Source organism: Chelonia mydas, chromosome 1 (assembly GCF_015237465.2).
Source record: "Chelonia mydas isolate rCheMyd1 chromosome 1, rCheMyd1.pri.v2, whole genome shotgun sequence".
Classification (NCBI taxonomy): Eukaryota; Metazoa; Chordata; order Testudines; family Cheloniidae; genus Chelonia; species Chelonia mydas.
The window spans coordinates 77,755,072-77,774,748 of NC_057849.1; the positions used below are offsets into that span (position 1 = coordinate 77,755,072).

At 39.7% G+C, this 19,677-nt stretch overlaps 1 protein-coding gene across 8 annotated transcripts in view; it reads right to left on the bottom strand.

Annotated features, from left to right (window-relative positions):
* KLF12 (Kruppel like factor 12) overlaps window positions 1-19,677 on the bottom strand; it is a 362,839-nt gene that overhangs the window by 179,120 nt on the left and 164,042 nt on the right. For all 8 annotated transcript variants that reach the window (XM_043533937.1, XM_043533918.1, XM_037895230.2 and 5 more), the window contains one exon: window positions 15,852-15,941. In XM_043533937.1, the coding sequence (XP_043389872.1) occupies window positions 15,852-15,941 (90 nt within the window). The remainder of the gene's footprint in view (window positions 1-15,851; window positions 15,942-19,677) is intronic.

Below are 19,677 nucleotides of genomic sequence, written 5' to 3' on the forward strand. Positions count from 1 at the left end.
GAAAAATCAACAGAATATCCCAAGAATCTATGTTTGAAAAAATATATTTTTTACATATTTATGACAGTAAGGTAAATCTATCTACTGACATTGCAGAAGTGATAGCTAGGTCTGTTGCTTTTAATTATATTGGCAAAATTATTTTGGCATAATATGTGCTTAAATACAGTAGATCTTCATCATAAACACCCTCATTATAATTAGCATTCTTCTTTCTCTATCAGCACTAACTGTCTGAAAAGAAGAACATGCCTTCTCTTAGAGATTACTTAATTCAATAAAGAATTTAAATGGAACCAAGAAATATATTAATAAATATCCCCAACCCAATACATGCCCTCGTAGTCCAGGAAAGATTCTTAAAATCCCGCCCCCCCCCAAAATTTCTTTTTTTGCCGATTTGTATGGAAAGACATTAGTTTTAATAATAGGTTTGAAACTATTTAACAGTATGGTGACCAGACATCCCAATATTAATGGGAACATCCCAATATTAGAGGCTTTGTCTTATATAGGCAACTATAGCCCCCAACATGGAAAAAAAAAAGTGTCCCAATTTTTCACACTTGCTATCTGGTCACCCTATTTACAGGCAACCATCTTCTTAGACATGCATCATATTGCTTTTGTTTTGGGAAGTCATGAAGTTTAAACAATTGGAAAAACTTGACCAATTTGGACAATTTTATACACCTTCATGGATCTCTCCCTCACTCTTGATTTCAGTACTCTTTTGCAATTGATTTAGATTTAGTTCAGGTAAAATTTCATTCATTTACAATTCAATTGTGCGAACTGCTCCGGCCCCAATGCAAATGAAACTTGGATTTACTTCTTTGGGAGTTTAGCCCCTGTGAGGACAGCAGGTAGGGTATTACAGTGCCATTATTTGGAAAGAAACAAGTTATTTTCTATAATCTACTTAGACTATCAAATTTCCAGATACACCAGCTGTTTTCGTCTTAAATCCTCTGGGAAATGTGTGATTGTTTACTCCCAAGATTAATGTCCTAATCCAACTGCCCTTGAAGGAGGTTCAAACCCTAAGAACTCTCTTGGGCTGGTTAGAAAAAGATTAGGTAAGTTTAAACCAGAAGTAATTGAACACTTAAAAGACTGAGTACTAACAGCATACATGTTTATTTTATGATTACAACTGTCTTAAATTACAGTCACTTATCACATCAGTAGTCTAAATGATTACTCAGAAATACTTTCGAGTGCATTTCATGCTCCAAACAAGTCAGATTAAATCCATTTTGAAAAAATAAATCTGTACAGAAGAAGCAGAAATATGAACTCCAGTTTCACTGAACCACAAACTATGAATTGCTTCTTTAAAGCAAAGATGAATAACACACAGTTAAATGATCAATTTTTAGTTTACAGTTTCACTTAAAGTAAAATTCTACAGCAATCCATCAATAATATATTTTTGGCTCTTAATGTCTCTCTAAATACTACTTTTGGGGTTTCCTGCCACAAGTATAAGCAGAACTTTTGGTGTCACATTACATACTTTATTATTAACGTGCTGATTGCAATTTTTGGATATGCAGCATTTGTTCAGTAATATGGCACCTGCATCGTAGATTCATGGCTATTCAAGTTCTAGTATGTTATCCAGTCCACCACTCTGCCTGTGCAGGATTTTTCCTAAATATATTTTCTAGTGCTTTGTCCCTGACATGGCTGCCCCTAATGCTCTATGGTGGAAACAGAACTATGGATATCCTTTTGCGGATCTAAACTACCAGTATCTCATCAATGAACTATGATGAGAGACATTACATATGAAAACACTATGATAGATATATGCTAGGTAAATAGCAATACTTACACTGTTTGAAAATGAGTAGGGGCAACAATAGTCAAATGGTTAATCACTCGGGCCTGAACCTGAAAAACTTTATTCATGAGTGGCTCTTCTCCAGCAGAGAAATCCTGTTGAAGTGAACTTTGTCAATTTTGATTTAGCAATACAAAAGAGGCACCTATGTTCAAACTCTAGGTGTCCTAACAATCATTAGATTCATGGCCACATAATGATATCACACAGCACCATAACACAATAAAGATAATCATACTAGCCAATAAATACAGCAACAAAATATCCTTCCGTTTCACTCTAACCAAAATTCCCCAGTTCGCTTTTGCAGTGCTCCCCAAAGGTCCATAAATCCAGGTTATTTTGGACTAAGCCAGGGGTCTCAAACACACGGCCTGCAGGCCTCCTGCGGCCCGCCATAGGCTGTTTGGCGGTGCTTAGGACTTTCCACGACGGAGGGGGGAGGTGCAGGGATGCAGCACACTCAGGGGAAGAGGTGGAGAAGAGGCGGGGCTGGGGCGGGGATTTAGGGAAGGGGTTGGAATAGGGGCAGGGAGTGGGCGGAGCTGGAGCAGGGACTTTGGGGAAAGATTGGAATGGGGGCAGGGAAGGGGTGGGAAGAGAGGGTGGGGTAAGGAAGGGGCCTCATGGAAGGGGTGGAGTGAGGGTGGGGCAGAGGGGTGGCTTTTGTATCTTGGTATGAAAAGGTTTCAGCGATGCGGCCCTCGGGCTAATGTACTAGTCCTCATGTGGCCCTTGTGGTGATTTGAGTTTGAGATCCCTGGACTAAGGTGAGCAGGAGTAAGTTTTGGAATTAAGGGACCTCTACTCACTTCTTTTATAATGAGGGAAGTTGCCTCCTCCGATCTCAGTGTAGAACAGGGATCTGTCAAGTAGGCAGGTACCAGGTAATTTAAGGTTCTATAAGTCAAAATTAACAAGTTAACTCTACCAGAAGACCAACAGACAACCAGTGCAGATCCCAGAGGACTGGGGCCATGTGTTCCCAGGGAGCTACACTGCTTACCAAGCTGGATGTGGTACTCTGCAAAAGTCTATGAATGGATTTAAAATGCAGTCTCATGTAGATTAATTTTGAAATTCCAAAGGCACATAACAGTAGCGATTTCAAGTACAAATGGAATAAAGCCATCCACAGCACTGGTGTAATATTAGCATCCAACAATAACTGGAAGTTCAAAACCACCCACAAGATGTGAACCTGAGTAACCAATTTTGTAGAATGTGTCAGTCTGATCACAGTTACACCAGTGTCAACCAGAAGAAACTGCATAGCCTTTAACAGAGTTCTGCTGGAGTGACTCTGAAATAACTGAAAACAGAATCTGGAATAGAAGAGGAAGAACCTAAAACAGCAGTAGCAGGAAGCAAAATTGTAATTTGTGTCACATTTCTTTTTCCTATCAGAGCAAGGTAAAATGCAAACATGTTTGGTAGTTTTTGAAAAGTCCATTGTTTAATTTAAGTAAAAGTTGCAGAATATTTCTAAGTCCCTTTGTTTTCAATTTAAGCAGATTTTTACCGAAAATTCTCATGTTTTACAAAAAGTATTATTTCTTAAACTCAGAGCTGTTTTGAGTTCTGTTTTAGTTTTGCAGCAAACCACACTGATGAACGGAATTCAAAGCATTAATCTACTGAATACATTTCCCCCCGTCTTTCCGTCAACTAAAATAAATCCATCCCACCATCAACCTCAGCCTGGACCAGTCCACACGAGAGATCCACTTCCTGGACACTACGATGCTAATAAGCGATAGTCACATAAACACCACCCTATACCGGAAACCTACTGACTGCTATTCCTACCTACATGCCTCCAGCTTTCATCCAGACCACACCACACGATCCATTGTCTACAGCCAAGCTCTACAATTCAACCGCATTTGCTCCAACCCCTCAGACAGAGACAAACACCTACGAGATCTCTATCAAGCATTCTTACAACTACAATACCCACCTGCTGAAGTGAAGAAACAGACTGACAGAGCCAGAAGAGTACCCAGAAGTTACCTACTACAGGACAGGCCCAACAAAGAAAATAAGAGAACGCCACTAGCCATCACCTTCAGCCCCCAACTAAAACCTCTCCAGTGCATCATCAAGGATCTACAACCTATCCTGAAGGACGACCCATCACTCTCACAGATCTTGGGAGACGGGCCAGTCCTTGCTTACAGACAGCCCCCCAACCTGAAGCAAATACTCACCAGCAACCACACACCACACAACAGAACCACTAACCCAGGAACCTATCCTTGCAACAAAGCCCGTTGCCAACTGTGTCCACATATCTATTCAGGGGACACCATCATAGGGCCTAATCACATCAGCCACACTATCAGAGGCTCATTCACCTGCACATCTACCAATGTGATATATGCCATCGTGTGCCAGCAATGCCCCTCTGCTATGTATATTGGTCAAACTGGACAGGCTCTACATAAAAGAATAAATGGACACAAATCAGACATCAAAACTTATAACATTCAAAAACCAGTCAGAGAACACTTCAATCTCTCTGGTCACTCGATTACAGACCTAAAAGTTGCAATTCTTCAACAAAAAAACTTCAAAAACAGACTCCAACGAGAGACTGCTGAATTGGAATTAATTTGCAAACTGGATACAATTAACTTAGGCTTGAATAGAGACTGGGAGCGGATGGGTCATTACACAAAATAAAACTATTTCCCCATGTTTATTCCCCCCCCCCTCCACCCCCCACTGTTCCTCAGACGTTCTTGTTAACTGCTGGAAATGGCCCACCTTGATTATCGCTACAAAAGGTTTTTTCCCCCTGTTCTCCTGCTGGTAATAGCTCACCTTAAGTGATCACTCTCGTTACACTGTGTATGGTAACACCCATTGTTTCATGTTCTCTATGTATATAAATCTCCCCACTGTATTTTCCACTGAATCCATCCGATGAAGTGAGCTGTAGCTCATGAAAGCTTATGCTCAAATAAATTTGTTAGTCTCCTAAGGTGCCACAAGTACTCCTTTTCTTTTTTTAAAATAAACGCTGATATTTACCCAGAAAAAATAATAGGTTTTTTGCACTGATTTTCACCTGTGTTTGTTGTGGTGATAATAAACACTGATAAATTCTTGGGGAAAATTAAATAAAATAAAAACTGAAAACAAAGGGCCCTAAATATTTCAAATGCTAAAGCAACTTTTTGTAACACTATACTTTAAAGTTCTGTATTGGCAACTTTTTAAATGTTCCAAAAACTATTGCTATACAACCCTTTTATCATTATTTACATAAAATTAAATATAAAACGATAATTTGGAAAACTGCTGATATTGCAAATTATTGATACTTTTTTTGTACCCATTCCAACACTCCTCCCCCCCCCCCCCCCATCACTGCAGTTTCTGAGTTCCCTGGACTGCGTTAGGGGTTCCTAACTGGGTTCGTCTTCCACGTCTTGACATTTGGTTAAGAATCGAGATACTATACTAACATTATTGTAAGTGCTTTCCACCCACGGAACTCATATGTTATTCTGCTGTGTTTAAAGAGGCTGTTTTCTCAATCATATACATCATGCATTCAGACCAGTTTCATCCTGGGCAAAAGTCTAAGAACATATCATTATAATTAATCTTATAGTACAGGTATTTTAAGTAAAATATACGGAGATGCATGCTCCATAATACAATCATATAACGTTCCATGATCATATGAACAAGTCTAGCAGTGTAGATTCCCAGTCCTCTCACCATGCAGAAGAAAAAAAACTACACCAGAATTCTCTGCTCCACAGTACTAAATAGAGGCAATGTTCATATTAAACTCTTATCAGTGCACATCTAAATAATCAGGCATTGCTTTTCAGTACAAGAACAGCAAAACAATATCAGATAACCTAAAGGAAAGGCACAAGGGAAACATGTGGAGCCATTCAACCTACACTAACAATAGATATTCAGACATTGTCAAGCCAGAGTGTGATGACACTGTGACAAAGCACAGGGCAGACAGCAAACAAATCAACTATCAAAAGCAATACAATGCAATGAACTCTCCAGAGAGGAAGAGGCAAGTGATCTCAAATGGTGACTCTGAAGTGAAAAATATCCAGGCCTTTCATAATCCAAAGAACACTGGATAGTATGCTATCTTTTGGGAGAGAGGACAAATTTGGAAGAATGATAGGAAATTCTCAGTCATTGCAGTCTAGAACAATGACAAGAGTTCCATTTATATTCAGTAGATAAAATCAAGTATGAAGACTGAAGCTGAGGTCAATGTAGTCAGTTTTAGTTCTGATGTTTATCATGAACAGAGAAATTAGGAGATTGATGTTGGAGACCAGCCAGTGAATGTAAGTGGTGTAGAGATGGGGGGGGTTGGATTCATGTAAAAGTAAAACGCTTTCTAGAATGATGAAGTTGGTGACCACTAGAGGAAGTGGGAAACTATCAAACTCATGTGTTCAAAAAAGGCAAGGTTTGTTAAAGATGGACTTGAGTCTACTCTAGAGAATGATGTGCTAATGGGGGCGGGGGATAGTCAAAGGTCTTTTTACTTCTCTAGTGTCTATGAAATCTCAGCCAAACAACAAGATGTACAGAAGAATGAATGTGAAAGCAGACTTCTTTAAATAATAGTTCATTAAATACTTATCCTCACAGCATGAAATAAAGGAAAAAATCCAGTAAAGCAGAATCCTTAAAATAATTTACGAAAGCACTCATCTCCACAGAGAGAGAGAAGGAAAAATGCCTATAATGCTAACACATACACACACACATATATATATGCACACATACAGAGAGAGAGAGAGAGAGAGAGAGAAAGAGAGAGAGAGTACTTTCAGTACTTCCCAGCAGGATAGAAAGTAAAATATTCATTAAAAATACTATTTATAAAACCACCTCAGACAGGGAAAAGAGAATTAAAGAACAGCAATAAACAAGAGAAAAATAAAAATGATCCCTTTCCCATAATAAACCAACAAGATTAAAATAATTTTAGCACTACTGCAAGATGGTGGAGTTTATATCACACTGCTGAGACACACTATAGTACTATAAATTACTATATTGTATTGCTTAACATTTGTTTTATTTCTGTTAAGCTGCACTGTATATAATAAAACAATTTGTATTTGTAGAGCACTTTTCATCTGAAGATCTCAAAATGCTTTACAAAAGCGGGTAAGTATAATACCGCCAGTTTACAAAAGCTAAACAGACACAGAAACAAAAGAGTTTGTTTGTTTGTGACCACATTCACACAGCAAGTCAGTGGCAAGCATAGGAAAAGAACCACGGTGATTTGATTCACTATTCAATGTTCTAACTGCTCTGCCATGTTTTCCTGCTCAAAATACAGACCTTCTGTCTGATTCGTAATGCAGTGACTACCCTGAAGCATGGAAAACTGAGGATTTCACTTAACTGTGCATCTAATCTGCTTCCCCCAGTTTTCCCGGCTCTGCTTGTATCCCCAATTTCCTTAAGTATTAATCAACTTTTCCTCAGCCACTCCCCCCCCAGCCCACTTATACACAATCTATTTTTATTGAACATAAAGTTAGTACTCAAGAAATGGGCCAGAACTGCAACCATGGAAAGTGAAGCTTTCGGTTTATCCACAGAACACATACAGCATGGGCAGTGGCTGTGCAAGCCTCAAGCTTCCTCACACTGCCTCCGATCAACTTGATCCAACTTGACAGAGAGACCTCAACAAAGTGTGAGAGATCAGTTCCACCCGAATCAGGTGTGCTTGATTGTTGACCTCTCCTGGACCAGTTAATGCTGTTTTGGGCATACAAATACTTATTCTATAGGAGATGCACTCAGTTTGAATAAATTTTATTTTAATTCACCTTGCTGTACACTGGCCTAAAGTTGGGATGTCAACTGTAGCACAATACACACAACTAGGATGGTTTCAGAGTAGCAGCCGTGTTAGTCTGTATCCGCAAAAAGAAAAAGGAGGACTTGTGGCACCTTAGAGACTAACAAATTTATTTGAGCATAAGCTTTTGTGAGCTACAGCTCACTTCATCGATGGAATGCATCCGATGAAGTGAGCTGTAGCTCACGAAAGCTTATGCTCAAATACATTTGTTAGTCTCTAAGGTGCCACAAGTCCTCCTTTTCTTTTTACAACTAGAATGGGTACCCAATTTTTAATTCCAATATGTAAAGGAATTACTGGCATCAAAAATTGGGAACTGCATTATATTATATCATGCCTGTGTTTACACTGAAGGTGGAACTGTAACAGATTATATTGCTATGTAGTAAGTTCAAATGGCTTAGTGAATGTATTACATTCATTATCATATTATATAACCTCACATCAGACAGATATCAAAGTTCAGAAATAGGCAGATGTCAGGGCTGATCGAAAATTTTCCATTTGAACTGTTTTGACAGAAAAGTCTTCAAATTAAATAATTTTTTTGGGAGGTGTCTGCTTGCCACAGAAAATTTTTACGTTTCATACAAAAACCAGACACTCAAAAACCCAGAAGTTTTCAGCGAAAAACTGTGATTCAGAAATGCTGCCACAGTGCCCTATGGGAGTTGTAGTTTACATGCCTTATCCACCCATTCTCTTCTCTGGCTTGTGCTTCCCAGTCACACTACATCTCCCAGGATGCAATTTGGCAGCTCAGCAAGAAGGGAGACTGTGGTGCATCATGCAACATGCAGTCTGGTCAGGGACCCAAGCCCAGAGAGGAGAACTGAGATTCAAGTCACTTGAACTGAAACTTCCATGAGGGACTGCACTGACATTTATTTTAGGAGGAAATGTTTTGGTTTGGGTTTTTTTCTGCCCAGAAAGTCAAAATTAGTTCTAGTAGATGAGAATGCCACAGTCATTTTATGACAATATTGTGACACTAACTGGAAATCAACTGAACAGCTGTATAATGGCACCCTGAATGCGTGGAACAGCCCCCGCTCCCATGTATCAAACACTGTCCCTCTTCTCCTTCAAATCTATCCATAAAGCCCATTACTTATGCCAACTCTTCCTCCATTGAACCAGTCTCCGTTGATGCCATTTTGCTTTCTTACATTTGTACTGGTCATTTTTACCTGTCAAACTAGTCTGCAAGTTAGACTGCAAGCTGCTTGGGGATCGGACCTTGCCTTTTTGTGTGTTTTATACTGTGCCATATATGCCTAGTGCACACAATAAAATAAAATAAAATAAAATAAAATAATATTGCAGGTATTTGGAACAATCCCATCACAATGGCAGCTAAGCATACTTTTAGCCAGATAAAAACAGAACCAAACTCAAACACAGGAATGGAGATCAAGTTCTCCGCAATGCTTCACAACAGCTGATTCGGCTACCTTGGAAAGGTGAGCAATGGCAGATAACAGTCAAAAAATTACATCTCAGAGGATCCCAGGTCCTTGTGTTAGCTGAAATTCTGGACAGCATGATGCATCTTACAGCATACAATATCCCACCTGCTTTTTTTTTTTTTTTACGTGTAAACTTGGCTAACTTGACAAAGTGACTGTACAGTCATTGATATTATTGTCATTATAGACAGTTCAAAGAGATCCATTCTACAATTAGGAAAGCAAAAATCTTATAATTAAAAGTTGTAAAAAGGCTGGGCATGTTTGAATATTAGGGGCCTGCATCTGATCCCCGAGAAATTCATGTAAAATCCCATTGGCTTCAAGACGAACAGGATCTGGCCACAGGCGGGGACATATCCAGCCTTTTTAGGCCATCACTTTAATATTAGTCTTGAATACATCACTTTTATAGACTATATTAGGGCCTGAACCTGCAAACCCTTAATACGACTGCTGTCCTGGATCAGGTCCACAGTCTGACTGATTCCCACTGGAATCAGAAAAATGCTCAACAGTAAGGGTGTTCAGGTTCAGGATCAGGATCAGGGTCAGGACCTTAAATGGGGGGAGAGATAGCTCAGTGGTTTGAGCATTGGCCTGCTAAACCCAGGGTTGTGAGTTCAATCCTTGAGGGGGCCATTTAGGGATCAGGGGCAAAAATTGGGGATTGATCCTGCTTTGAGCAAGGAGTTGGACTAGATGATCTCCTGAGGTCCCTTCCAACCCTGATATTCTATGAATGGCCTTTAGTGCAGGATTTGCTCTGTTTATGAGGGACCATGTAAATGTATGGTTCTGTATTAATGAATCATAATCATATCAGTATTTTAATAATACACAATAATATTTCCAGTATTATAATGGTATTCCTGGAAGTACGGCAGAATGAAAATGACAAAGTAAACAGATGCAATTTTCTGTGCAGGATGGGAGGATACACACAACGCCAATATGTTGGTGGATCCCTATTTGTGAAGTAGCCATATCACCATGCTAAACCTGCCATATCATTTCAAGAATAAAAAAGGAACACCATTTGCTATCTGGCTGGAGGAAAGAGTGACAAATTATAAATAAAAAGTAGCAGTAATTTTTTTTTCTGTTACTAACACAGAGAACTCACAAATACTACACTAAAATCAGCTACATGGTATTAAAAAAGCTTTACCATATAATCAACTAAAGGAAATTTGATTGGAAAGTCAAACAGGATATCACAGTATTCAGTCACTTTGAACCTACCAGGTTGCTATTTGCAATAATTAATATTTCAGTCTATTTTCCCTCACTTTCAATATTAACTTACGTATATAGTTTACATGTTTTTGTTCCCAAAAGTCAGATATGCAGCAAAGGAAAAGACCCCACATGCTACTCCACCATCAGAATGAAGAGCTGGTGCTGCTATCAACTTTAAAATTTTGGAAATAAGATGGAATACCAGGCTGGTGGGGGTTGGGCTGGGTTCTGAACAGATGGATTCCTTTTCTTTCTTAACAAGGGCAAGGGTCATGGTGGATTTTCCATCACTGACCATTTTAAAATCAAGATTTGATGTTTTCCTGAAAGATCTGCTCTAGGAATTTTTGAGAGGACGTTCTACAGCCTGTGGTATACAGAAGGACAGACTCGATCAGTGGTTCTCAAACTAGGGCTGCCACTTGTTCAGGGAAAGCCCCTGGCGGGCCCGGCTGGTTTGTGTACCTGCCGCATCCGCAGGTTCAGCCGATCGCGGCTCCCACTGGCCACAGTTCACCGCTCCAGGCCAATGGGAGCTGCAGGAAGGGCGGCCAGCACATCCCTCGGCCCGCACCGCTTCCCGCAGCCCCCATTGGCCTGGAGCGGCGAACCGCGGCCAGTGGGAGCTGCAATCGGCCGAACCTGCGGACGCGGCAGGTAAGCAAACCAGGGGCTTTCCCTGAACAAGCAGTGGCCCTAGTTTGAGAACCACTGGACTAGATGATAACAGTGCTCCCTTCTGGCCTTGGAATCTCTAAATCATATTAGAAGGCTAGATTGCAAGCTGCGTGATTCCCAAAGTAACCTAACAGCAGTCATTGCTATCAATACTATCCTGAACTATGATTCAATACACATTTTGGAGATCTATGAATTGAAAAGGGGCTGTTTTGTGTACAGCATTATTGTCATCACAAAGGCCATGCCTCCAGAACTATATAGCACTTCAGTGAGGCAACTGTTGCAATTATCCTGGCTGTGGTAGAACTGTCACATTTGTTATTATGTATACAGCATCATAGCTGTGCATGATATTTTAGACACATAAGATGAGCAGATCATATGGAAAGAGGAGAAATAGACTTGGGAGAGCAATATTAGCCTTTTCGTAGGTTTTGTCATTGTAGTCATTCTTTTCAACATCCAGTCACTGTCAGCACCGGGAATGGAAATGGATGAAGCAGAAACTATGGGGTGAATTGAGGATGACAGAAATGATCTTTGAAGAGAGATTTGACGAAAGAGAGTGAAGTGGTGAGAATGGACGAGATTAAAATATTTGAAAGTTGATGAAAATTGAGAGTACTTTATTCTGTCTCTCTGAAAAACACTGATGTGGCCCTCCTTTACAGCTACTCCAGTAAGAAAGGACAAATAATATTTATTGCCCCCAATATTTTGCTTTGGGTTTTCAAATATACCCATATAAAACAGCTGCCATATGGGTACATGTGATACATATTACCAAAGTGATTCAGATCAATCAGATAATGATACATAGCTTTCAAGCATCATCTAATTTGCGATGCATTTGTTCCAATTTTGCATCTACAAATGCAAAAAAATAAAATCCTTTTAGCAAAACTAGGGCCTGCAAACACTTATGCAAATGTATAACTTAACTTATATGAATATAGTTATGCATGTTCTTAAATGTTTTCAGGATCTGAGCCTTATAAACCACAATTCGTATAGGGCTTTTATACTTCATATTCAAGCCACTTAGCACATTACATTTTAGTCCATTGTTTAACATTACTTCTGTTAATGAATTCATTGGCAATTCTCTGTCACTGAAAGGTATCTAACTTTTGCATGTCTCTTTAGTGCAGGGTTTGGGTTTTTTAAAACTATTTCCTGGTACAGCATGAACGTGAACATTTTTCCTGCTGAAATGCCTCATTTTCTCCTGTAAAGAAGCTGGGTTGCTTCTTATATGTTTCTCTCTGAAGCTGGGTACTGCCAGACAAAGATTTTACTGATGATCAAAAGATCTCAAACAGTAGGACACCAGAGAATATTAAATGATAAGCAAATTCAGATTTCTAAGGTAATTGTACCAAGTTATTAGTAATGCTAGCTCTTGTTCCACAGTAGGAGAGGTAATAATGAATCTTTGTTAAAGGGCAATGCAGTAGCTTTTATGTAATGCCTTTTCTTCTCTTATGATAAAGTCATTAAAACAGCACTGTCTTCTTGAGACCTCAGACAATAGTCTGCACTAAATCTCCCATGCAAAATTAAGGATAGCATTTCACTGGAAAAATAAGTATCCACTCTCGCTAATGCTGATGCTTTCCAAAAATTATAAATTTACACTAAATCAGTAAAGCTTTTCAGAGTGCAACTGCTTAACATTTTTCAAAGCAAATAGAAAATCCATTCCCCTTGCAACTCCCCTATTCCATATTTGTCTAGTGATCTCCATCTCCCAGGTCTTGTCTTCATTGCAGTGTTAGCTCGAGATATCACTCAAGTGTTGTCCTTAACCTAACTCCCATCCACATATTTAACTCAAGTTAAATAGTGCTTTAAACTCAAGTAAGCTGGCCTGTTGGGGAGGGCTGGGGTAGGTTGACTTCAAGTGTTGCTAGAGCTAGTAATACAGTGGGGATACGCAACTCTGTGAGGCTAACACAATCACTCTGTGCAGCTCAAGTGTTGTTTTGCAGTGTGACCACTCATGCGAACTATGGTAACTCAAGAGGAATTAATTCACATGTAAATAACTCGAGTTAACACTGCAATGAAGACAAGACCCCACAAAAACCTACTTCCAAAAGTGGAATTGAAGTCAAGATAGGAGTGGCAACTAAAAGTGGGTGCATCTTAACTGATTCAAATATGATACATTTTCCAACACACAACTATCAGAAAGCACAGAAATTAATACATCACCAGAATTTTCCATGCTAATTTTGAGAGTCTTATGTGCTCAGGTAATCTGTATTATCATTGCAGCTGGTATACTGGGGGAGAAATTTTCAGATTTGTGTTGTGCAAGTCTATGGCAAGCAATATCTTCAACAAATAGGATTACAGCCTTTTATGCTAACCAGTAGTCAGACACCATTATTTGATTCATGTAGTAATTCACAAATCTTGTTGTTGTTTAAAAAAAACAACAACAATCTTCTGACTAAGTCTGGAACCTATCCTTCAAAACCCAAAGCAGATTGGAAAACTCTAGTGATTCTGTTGCAGTTTAAATTTAAAGCCCTCCTCCTCCCGCCCAGCTCTGCCTTCTTCAAATCCTCCCATTCCTTCAACTTCTGTTCATCCATAGTTCATACTTGTACCACCCCTTTTCCCACCAGTTTTAATTTCAGTTAATTATATTAATACACTTCCTTTCATTATTTCCGTTCACCAGCAATGCAGGATTGTTTTTTATTGGTACAGTTTTCAGTGGTGTGTCTAGTCTAATCTAGTTTTCAACAGAGTGATGGAATTTCCACCATTCTTTTAGGGGACTTAGATGGTAAACTCTTTGGGGTAGAGACCATGTCTTTCTATGTGTTTCTACAGCATCTAACACAATGGTGCCCTGATCCTGACTGGGGCCTCTGGACACTATCGCAATAGAAATTAATTAATTAAAACTATTTCACTGTGTAACAGATTCCACTCATATGTTTTTCCTACTATTCAGTCTAAATCATCACTTTCATGGCCTACTTATTGATTGCCCCTTAAAGATTCATAAAGGTGCTTTATTCTTCTGACTAGACACTACTTTCCTGCCCCAATTAGCAGTGAAAAACAAACTTCCAAACTAAATTGTGGTCTTTGTCCAAAGCCTCAATCACTGGAAAAAGAGCAATGACGTCATTTTCTGAACATACAGAAGTCCATAAAACTTTATTTATAAAAGAACCAAGGAAATTAGGAAATCAAATAAATTGTTAATTTCCTTCTAGTTTCTGAGACCTCAAGTAGGTCTCCTGGTATCCGGTCACACTTTAGTAAAGTATGGAACCTTTTTTATTAAGGGGGCATGCGGTACTTTGCATAACTATTTGCTTTTCTCTATTAAAACACATTTTACTATATTTTCTTTCTAGTCAGTATTAAGAAAGGTTCATGGTGTACATGAGTTTCATGCCAACCCACCAGAAGATATTAGAAAGATTACCACTAAAGGATCAGTCTTTTCAGCACTATGGTTTATAAAAAGCGCCTAGTTTGGTTGCCTTCTCACGCTACATACTTTATTGCATTATGCCATCTCCTCATGTGTGCTGAGGGTGCTCCTGTATCACCTTTAAGAAGTTGCACAGATGAATCAGAATTCCCTTAAATGGGGTCTTTCCTCTCAGAATGAAGCTGGGAGGACATTTTAGGCAACTGTTCTTCCACTTCAAAATCCTTCAAAGTGAGCCCCATAAAGCTCAGTCGTCTCCCCCACATTGTTCAAAATCTAAATGAAGCCATTGGGAGAGGAGCTGGAAAAACACAGGCTGAAGTGTTAGCAGCTAACAGTCATCTCTAAATCAACAAAATTACCCCTTCTATTATATCTGCTGCCTAATGAGGGCATCTGTCTGCAGAAGGTTACGTCGTTCTGCAATATTTGAATCCTTTTGCACTCCTCAATGCTACTGGATACTCATATAAGGACTGCCATAATAAGACAGTATCTTATCACCATCATCAGTGTCTCCATGGTCATCCACACATTCCTGATTTCCAGGCTTAACTCTTACAACTCATATCCAAGAATGTAGCAACACATCCTAAAAAAGCTCCAACTAGTACAAAATGCAGTAGCCCCTATGCTTAGAAACATTGGCTGCTGTAATTGTAACACCCTAGCATTCAGCACTTGCTCTCCACTGAATACAAAATCCAGTTCAAAGTCTCTGTCCCAATATTAAAAGTCTGCCATGAGGTCAGATTTAACTACCTGAGAGATCGCCTCTTCCTCCATGATCATAATCTCTCAAAGCAGCTGGGTTCCACCAGAACAAGGAAGCAGTTTTGCATGAAAAGCATGGAGTTCGCCAGGGGGGAGAGGAAGGAGTCATGGGACAGCTGCTACATAGCAAGGTCCCCAAAATACACTACAAGGTACAACATGATGTTCATAATAACATGGTGTGGCCTATTGTACTCATCACACAATTTTTATTTATTATTTTTTTGATAACACTTTCCAAACTTTTGCCAAGCTAAACCCAAATAAGGATCCACATAGTTCCAGAAACTTTCAATATATCTTCTTAGAGTACAGATTGCTCTCCACTCCCAGTGGATGAGTTTGGCAGTTGACAGAGAACTAGCCTCAGGAAAACAACAGAGAGAAGAGCACACCATGCAGAGGAGAAGCTGTCCACTGGAAAGTCTGGAAACAATTACCAAGACACTGAAGAGGAAAGGGGGGATTTGTCTGGAAACCCCTACTTACCCCTTGTTCAGATTCCAACAATTCTGTTTTGACTCTAACTGCCGGCATCCCATCCAGCATTAACATTCTGTTCTCAAAGGCGTTGATGTCCTAAGGAAGGGGATAAAAAGAGAATCAAAGGTCAACTTAAATGAAAAAAATGTTTGGCTCAGTTCACCTACAGTGCTGCTGATGCAGTACCAGTTAGCTGGTTTTTGCTATAAGTTCATTAAAATGAGAATGCTGGACCATCAATTTGCTAAATCCCTAACATGAACACTTACAAAAGTTTGGGAATTAATGTTATTTGGTACGTAGTTACCATCAACTTGTTAATTATATTTAAAATACTGTCAACTATCCTATCAATTACCTATATGTACAGAAACTAAATCTCTGTGGTACAGCAGGTAATAATTTTCTGATTTCTTCATTTGAAGCAGAAAGATATATATGTATCATCTCTCATTCACTGCTAAACTATCAATGATCACTTCCAATCCACTACTCATGCCAGCCTCCCTCACCCACTTGTTACATTTTCAAACAAGCACCTTTGTGCTTTCTCCCATGCTGTCCCACATGCTTGAGAGGAACTCCCCATAAATATCCACAAAACTAACTCATTATCCAGCTTCAAAACCCTCCTCAAAACTCTCTTTTGTGATGATGCCTACAAAAAAATTTGATAATAGTAAGGCTGTTGGGCTGAGACTACTGCCTATCATACTGACCAATACTGTCTCATTGTTTGCTTGTACTCCCCACCCGTCTGCCTATACCCATCTGTTGTCTCTTGTCTTATACATTCCAAGGACCCTCTTTTTGTTCTGTGTTTATACAGCACCAAGCATAATGGGGCCCTGGTCATTAACTAGATCTCCTAGGCCAGGGGTTCCCAAACTTGGTTTGTGGCTTGTTCAGGGTAAGTCCCTGGCGGGCCGCGAGACGCTTTGTTTACCTGCATATCCGCAGGTAAGGCTGCTCGCAGCTCCCAGTGGCTGCAGTTCACCGTTCCTGGCCAATGAGAGCTGCGAGCGGCCATACTGCGGACGCTCAGGTAAACAGAGCGTCTTGCGGCCCACTAGGGGCTTACCCTGAACAAGCCGTGAGCCAAATTTGGAAATCCCTGTCCTAGGCACTATGGTAATTCAAATAATTACTACTTATATATACATATATATTAATACACACACACACACACACACACACACACTTCCTCTTTGCTAATATTGAAAACTTTAGGGTTAGAATTGGAAGCCTTGTGTCCATACATGGAAGAGCAATTATTCAGGAAGAGCAATTTCTGAATAGCTATTTCAGAATAACTTCATGTGTAGACAAGCCCTCGATCTGATGGGAGGAGAGGGGGAGTCCACAAATAACTGAGTAACTGTATTCCCAAATACCTTGTTTTCATGCTAAGCTATTTTTAATGTAACAAAATAAAATAATGGTGTTCTTTGGAGTGACAGGACAGCAACGTTAAGTGAAAGCTCACAGATCATATTCAGGGACAAAGCTTCACGAGTAATACTCTGCACTTTTCAAATGGGTATCTCAACTACTTTTATAAATAGGCACTACACTGGCCTGTGGGTAAAAAAAGCAGTGGGTAAAAAAAGCTGTACCAATGAATACAATGGGGTGGATGAAGGCAATTCTTCCATCCTCTTCTATATCACTGAGGGTTAGGTACAATCCATCTTAGCTACAGAAACATAAATATTGCTACAACTATTTTACAAAGTGGACAACGAAGGCACACATAGGTGAAAAGTGACTTCTCAAGGTAACCCAACAAATAAGGGACAGACTCTGGAACAGAATCCTTAAGTCATGAATCCACGCCCCTACTGTAACCACTAGTCTTCCTCCTCAGTAACGACAAGCTAATGGGAAGTCTTCCTTATATTATTCGGCGGGCAGCACATCAGTATAATACTCTCCAGTGCATTTATTTATTTTGAAAGCATGTGTTCACTACCATATTTCTTCACACAATTTCTTTTCATTTTACAAATTGAAAGGTGTGAAAATTGGTGCTAACCCAAGTAGAGTATCCCTCCGGGATGGGCGGGGGTGTCGACAACTCCAGAAAGGCACAGCTACTTTGATCACATGATTACCTTTGTGAAGTTTTTTGGGAAATGGACCGGACTAGGAAACTGATCTTAAGAGATCACTGTGAGCATGGAATTTTGTCAATTAAAAAAAAGCAAAAAATAAAAAACAGGAAAATATCTTTAAAAGTATTTTAAGGACTACACCTGCCCAAGAGTCTCACTTTTCATGAGAATACTAGTAGTCGGGTCTTAAAAACATTTCTACCTCCCCTGTTGCTGCATAAATAACTCACAGTAAAAGAAGAAAACTCAGACTATCTGGTGAAAGTGCTCTGTGCTGACGGGACAGCTCTCCTGCCAGCATAATAAAACCACCTCGGCAAAAGGCAGCAGCTATGTCATTATGCGAAGCTCCCTCTCTGACATAGCGCTGTCCACACTGGCGCTAAGGTCAGTATAACTTACGTCATCATCGCTTGGGGGGGGTGGCTTATTCATACCCCTCAATGACATAAGCTATACCGACATAAGTGGTAATGTGTACAAGCCTGAAAACAGGAAAACTAACATCTCAGTTCTCAAGGTACTCCCCAGGGGCAGACCAATTAGCCCATTTAGGGCCATACTGTCTTAAGTGGGGCTCTGTGTGTCGCAGCTTTCAGGAAAAGGGTGGTGGTGGGGGGGGACACTGAAACTGATTATACATAAAATGCTGCCATGTGCACCTGTCAATGTTCCTTCCCCACTCTGAACTCTAGGGTACAGATGTGGGGGCCTGCATGAAAGAACCCCTAAGCTTATTCTTACCAGCTTAGGTTAAAAACTTCCCCAAGGGACAAACTTTGCCTTGTCCTTGAACCCTATGCTGCCACCACCAAGCGTTTTAAACAAAGAACAGGGAAAGAGCCCACTTGGAGACGTCTTCCCCCAAAATATCCCCCCAAGCCCTACACCCCCTTTCCTGAGGAAGGCTTGATAAGAATCCTCACCAACTGGTACAAGTGAACACCTACCCAAACCCTTGGATCTTAAAAACAATGAAAAAGCAATCAGGTTCTTAAAAGAAGAATTTTAATTAAAGAAACGGTAAAAGAATCACCTCTGTAAAAACAGGATGGTAAATACCTTACAGGGTAATCAGATTCAAAACACAGAGAATCCCTCTAGGCAAAACCTTAAGTTACAAAAAGACACAAAAACAGGAATATACATTCCATCCAGCACAGCTTATTTAGCAGCCGTTAAATAAAAGGAAATCTAACGCATTTCTAGCTAGATTACTTACTAATTTAACAGGAGTTGTAAGGCTGCATTCCTGATGTGTTCCCAGCAAAAGCATCACAGACAGACAGACAAACCCTTTGTTCCACCCCCTCCAGATTTGAAAGTATCTTGTCCCCTCATTGGTCATTTTGGGTCAGGTGCCAGCGAGGTTATCTTAGCTTCTTAATCCTTTACAGGTGAAAGGATTTTGTCTCTGGCCAGGAGGGATTTTATAGCACTGTATACAGAACGGTGGTTACCCTTTCCATTATATTTATGACAGCACCAAAGTCAACAAGCTGAACAAAACTTCCTCTAATCTTTTAATAATAATCTTAGATACTACAATAAATTACAGTTTCAGACAAAATAACTGACTTTTAAAAGGCAAGCTAAGTTGTTCAGCTGTTCCCTAGTAAGATCTCTCTCCATAGCGAGGCAAGCTTAAAAATACTGGATACAATGAAGACCAAGAAAATTAAAAATATAATGCTTTAATTTAATTTCTTTTATTTGGA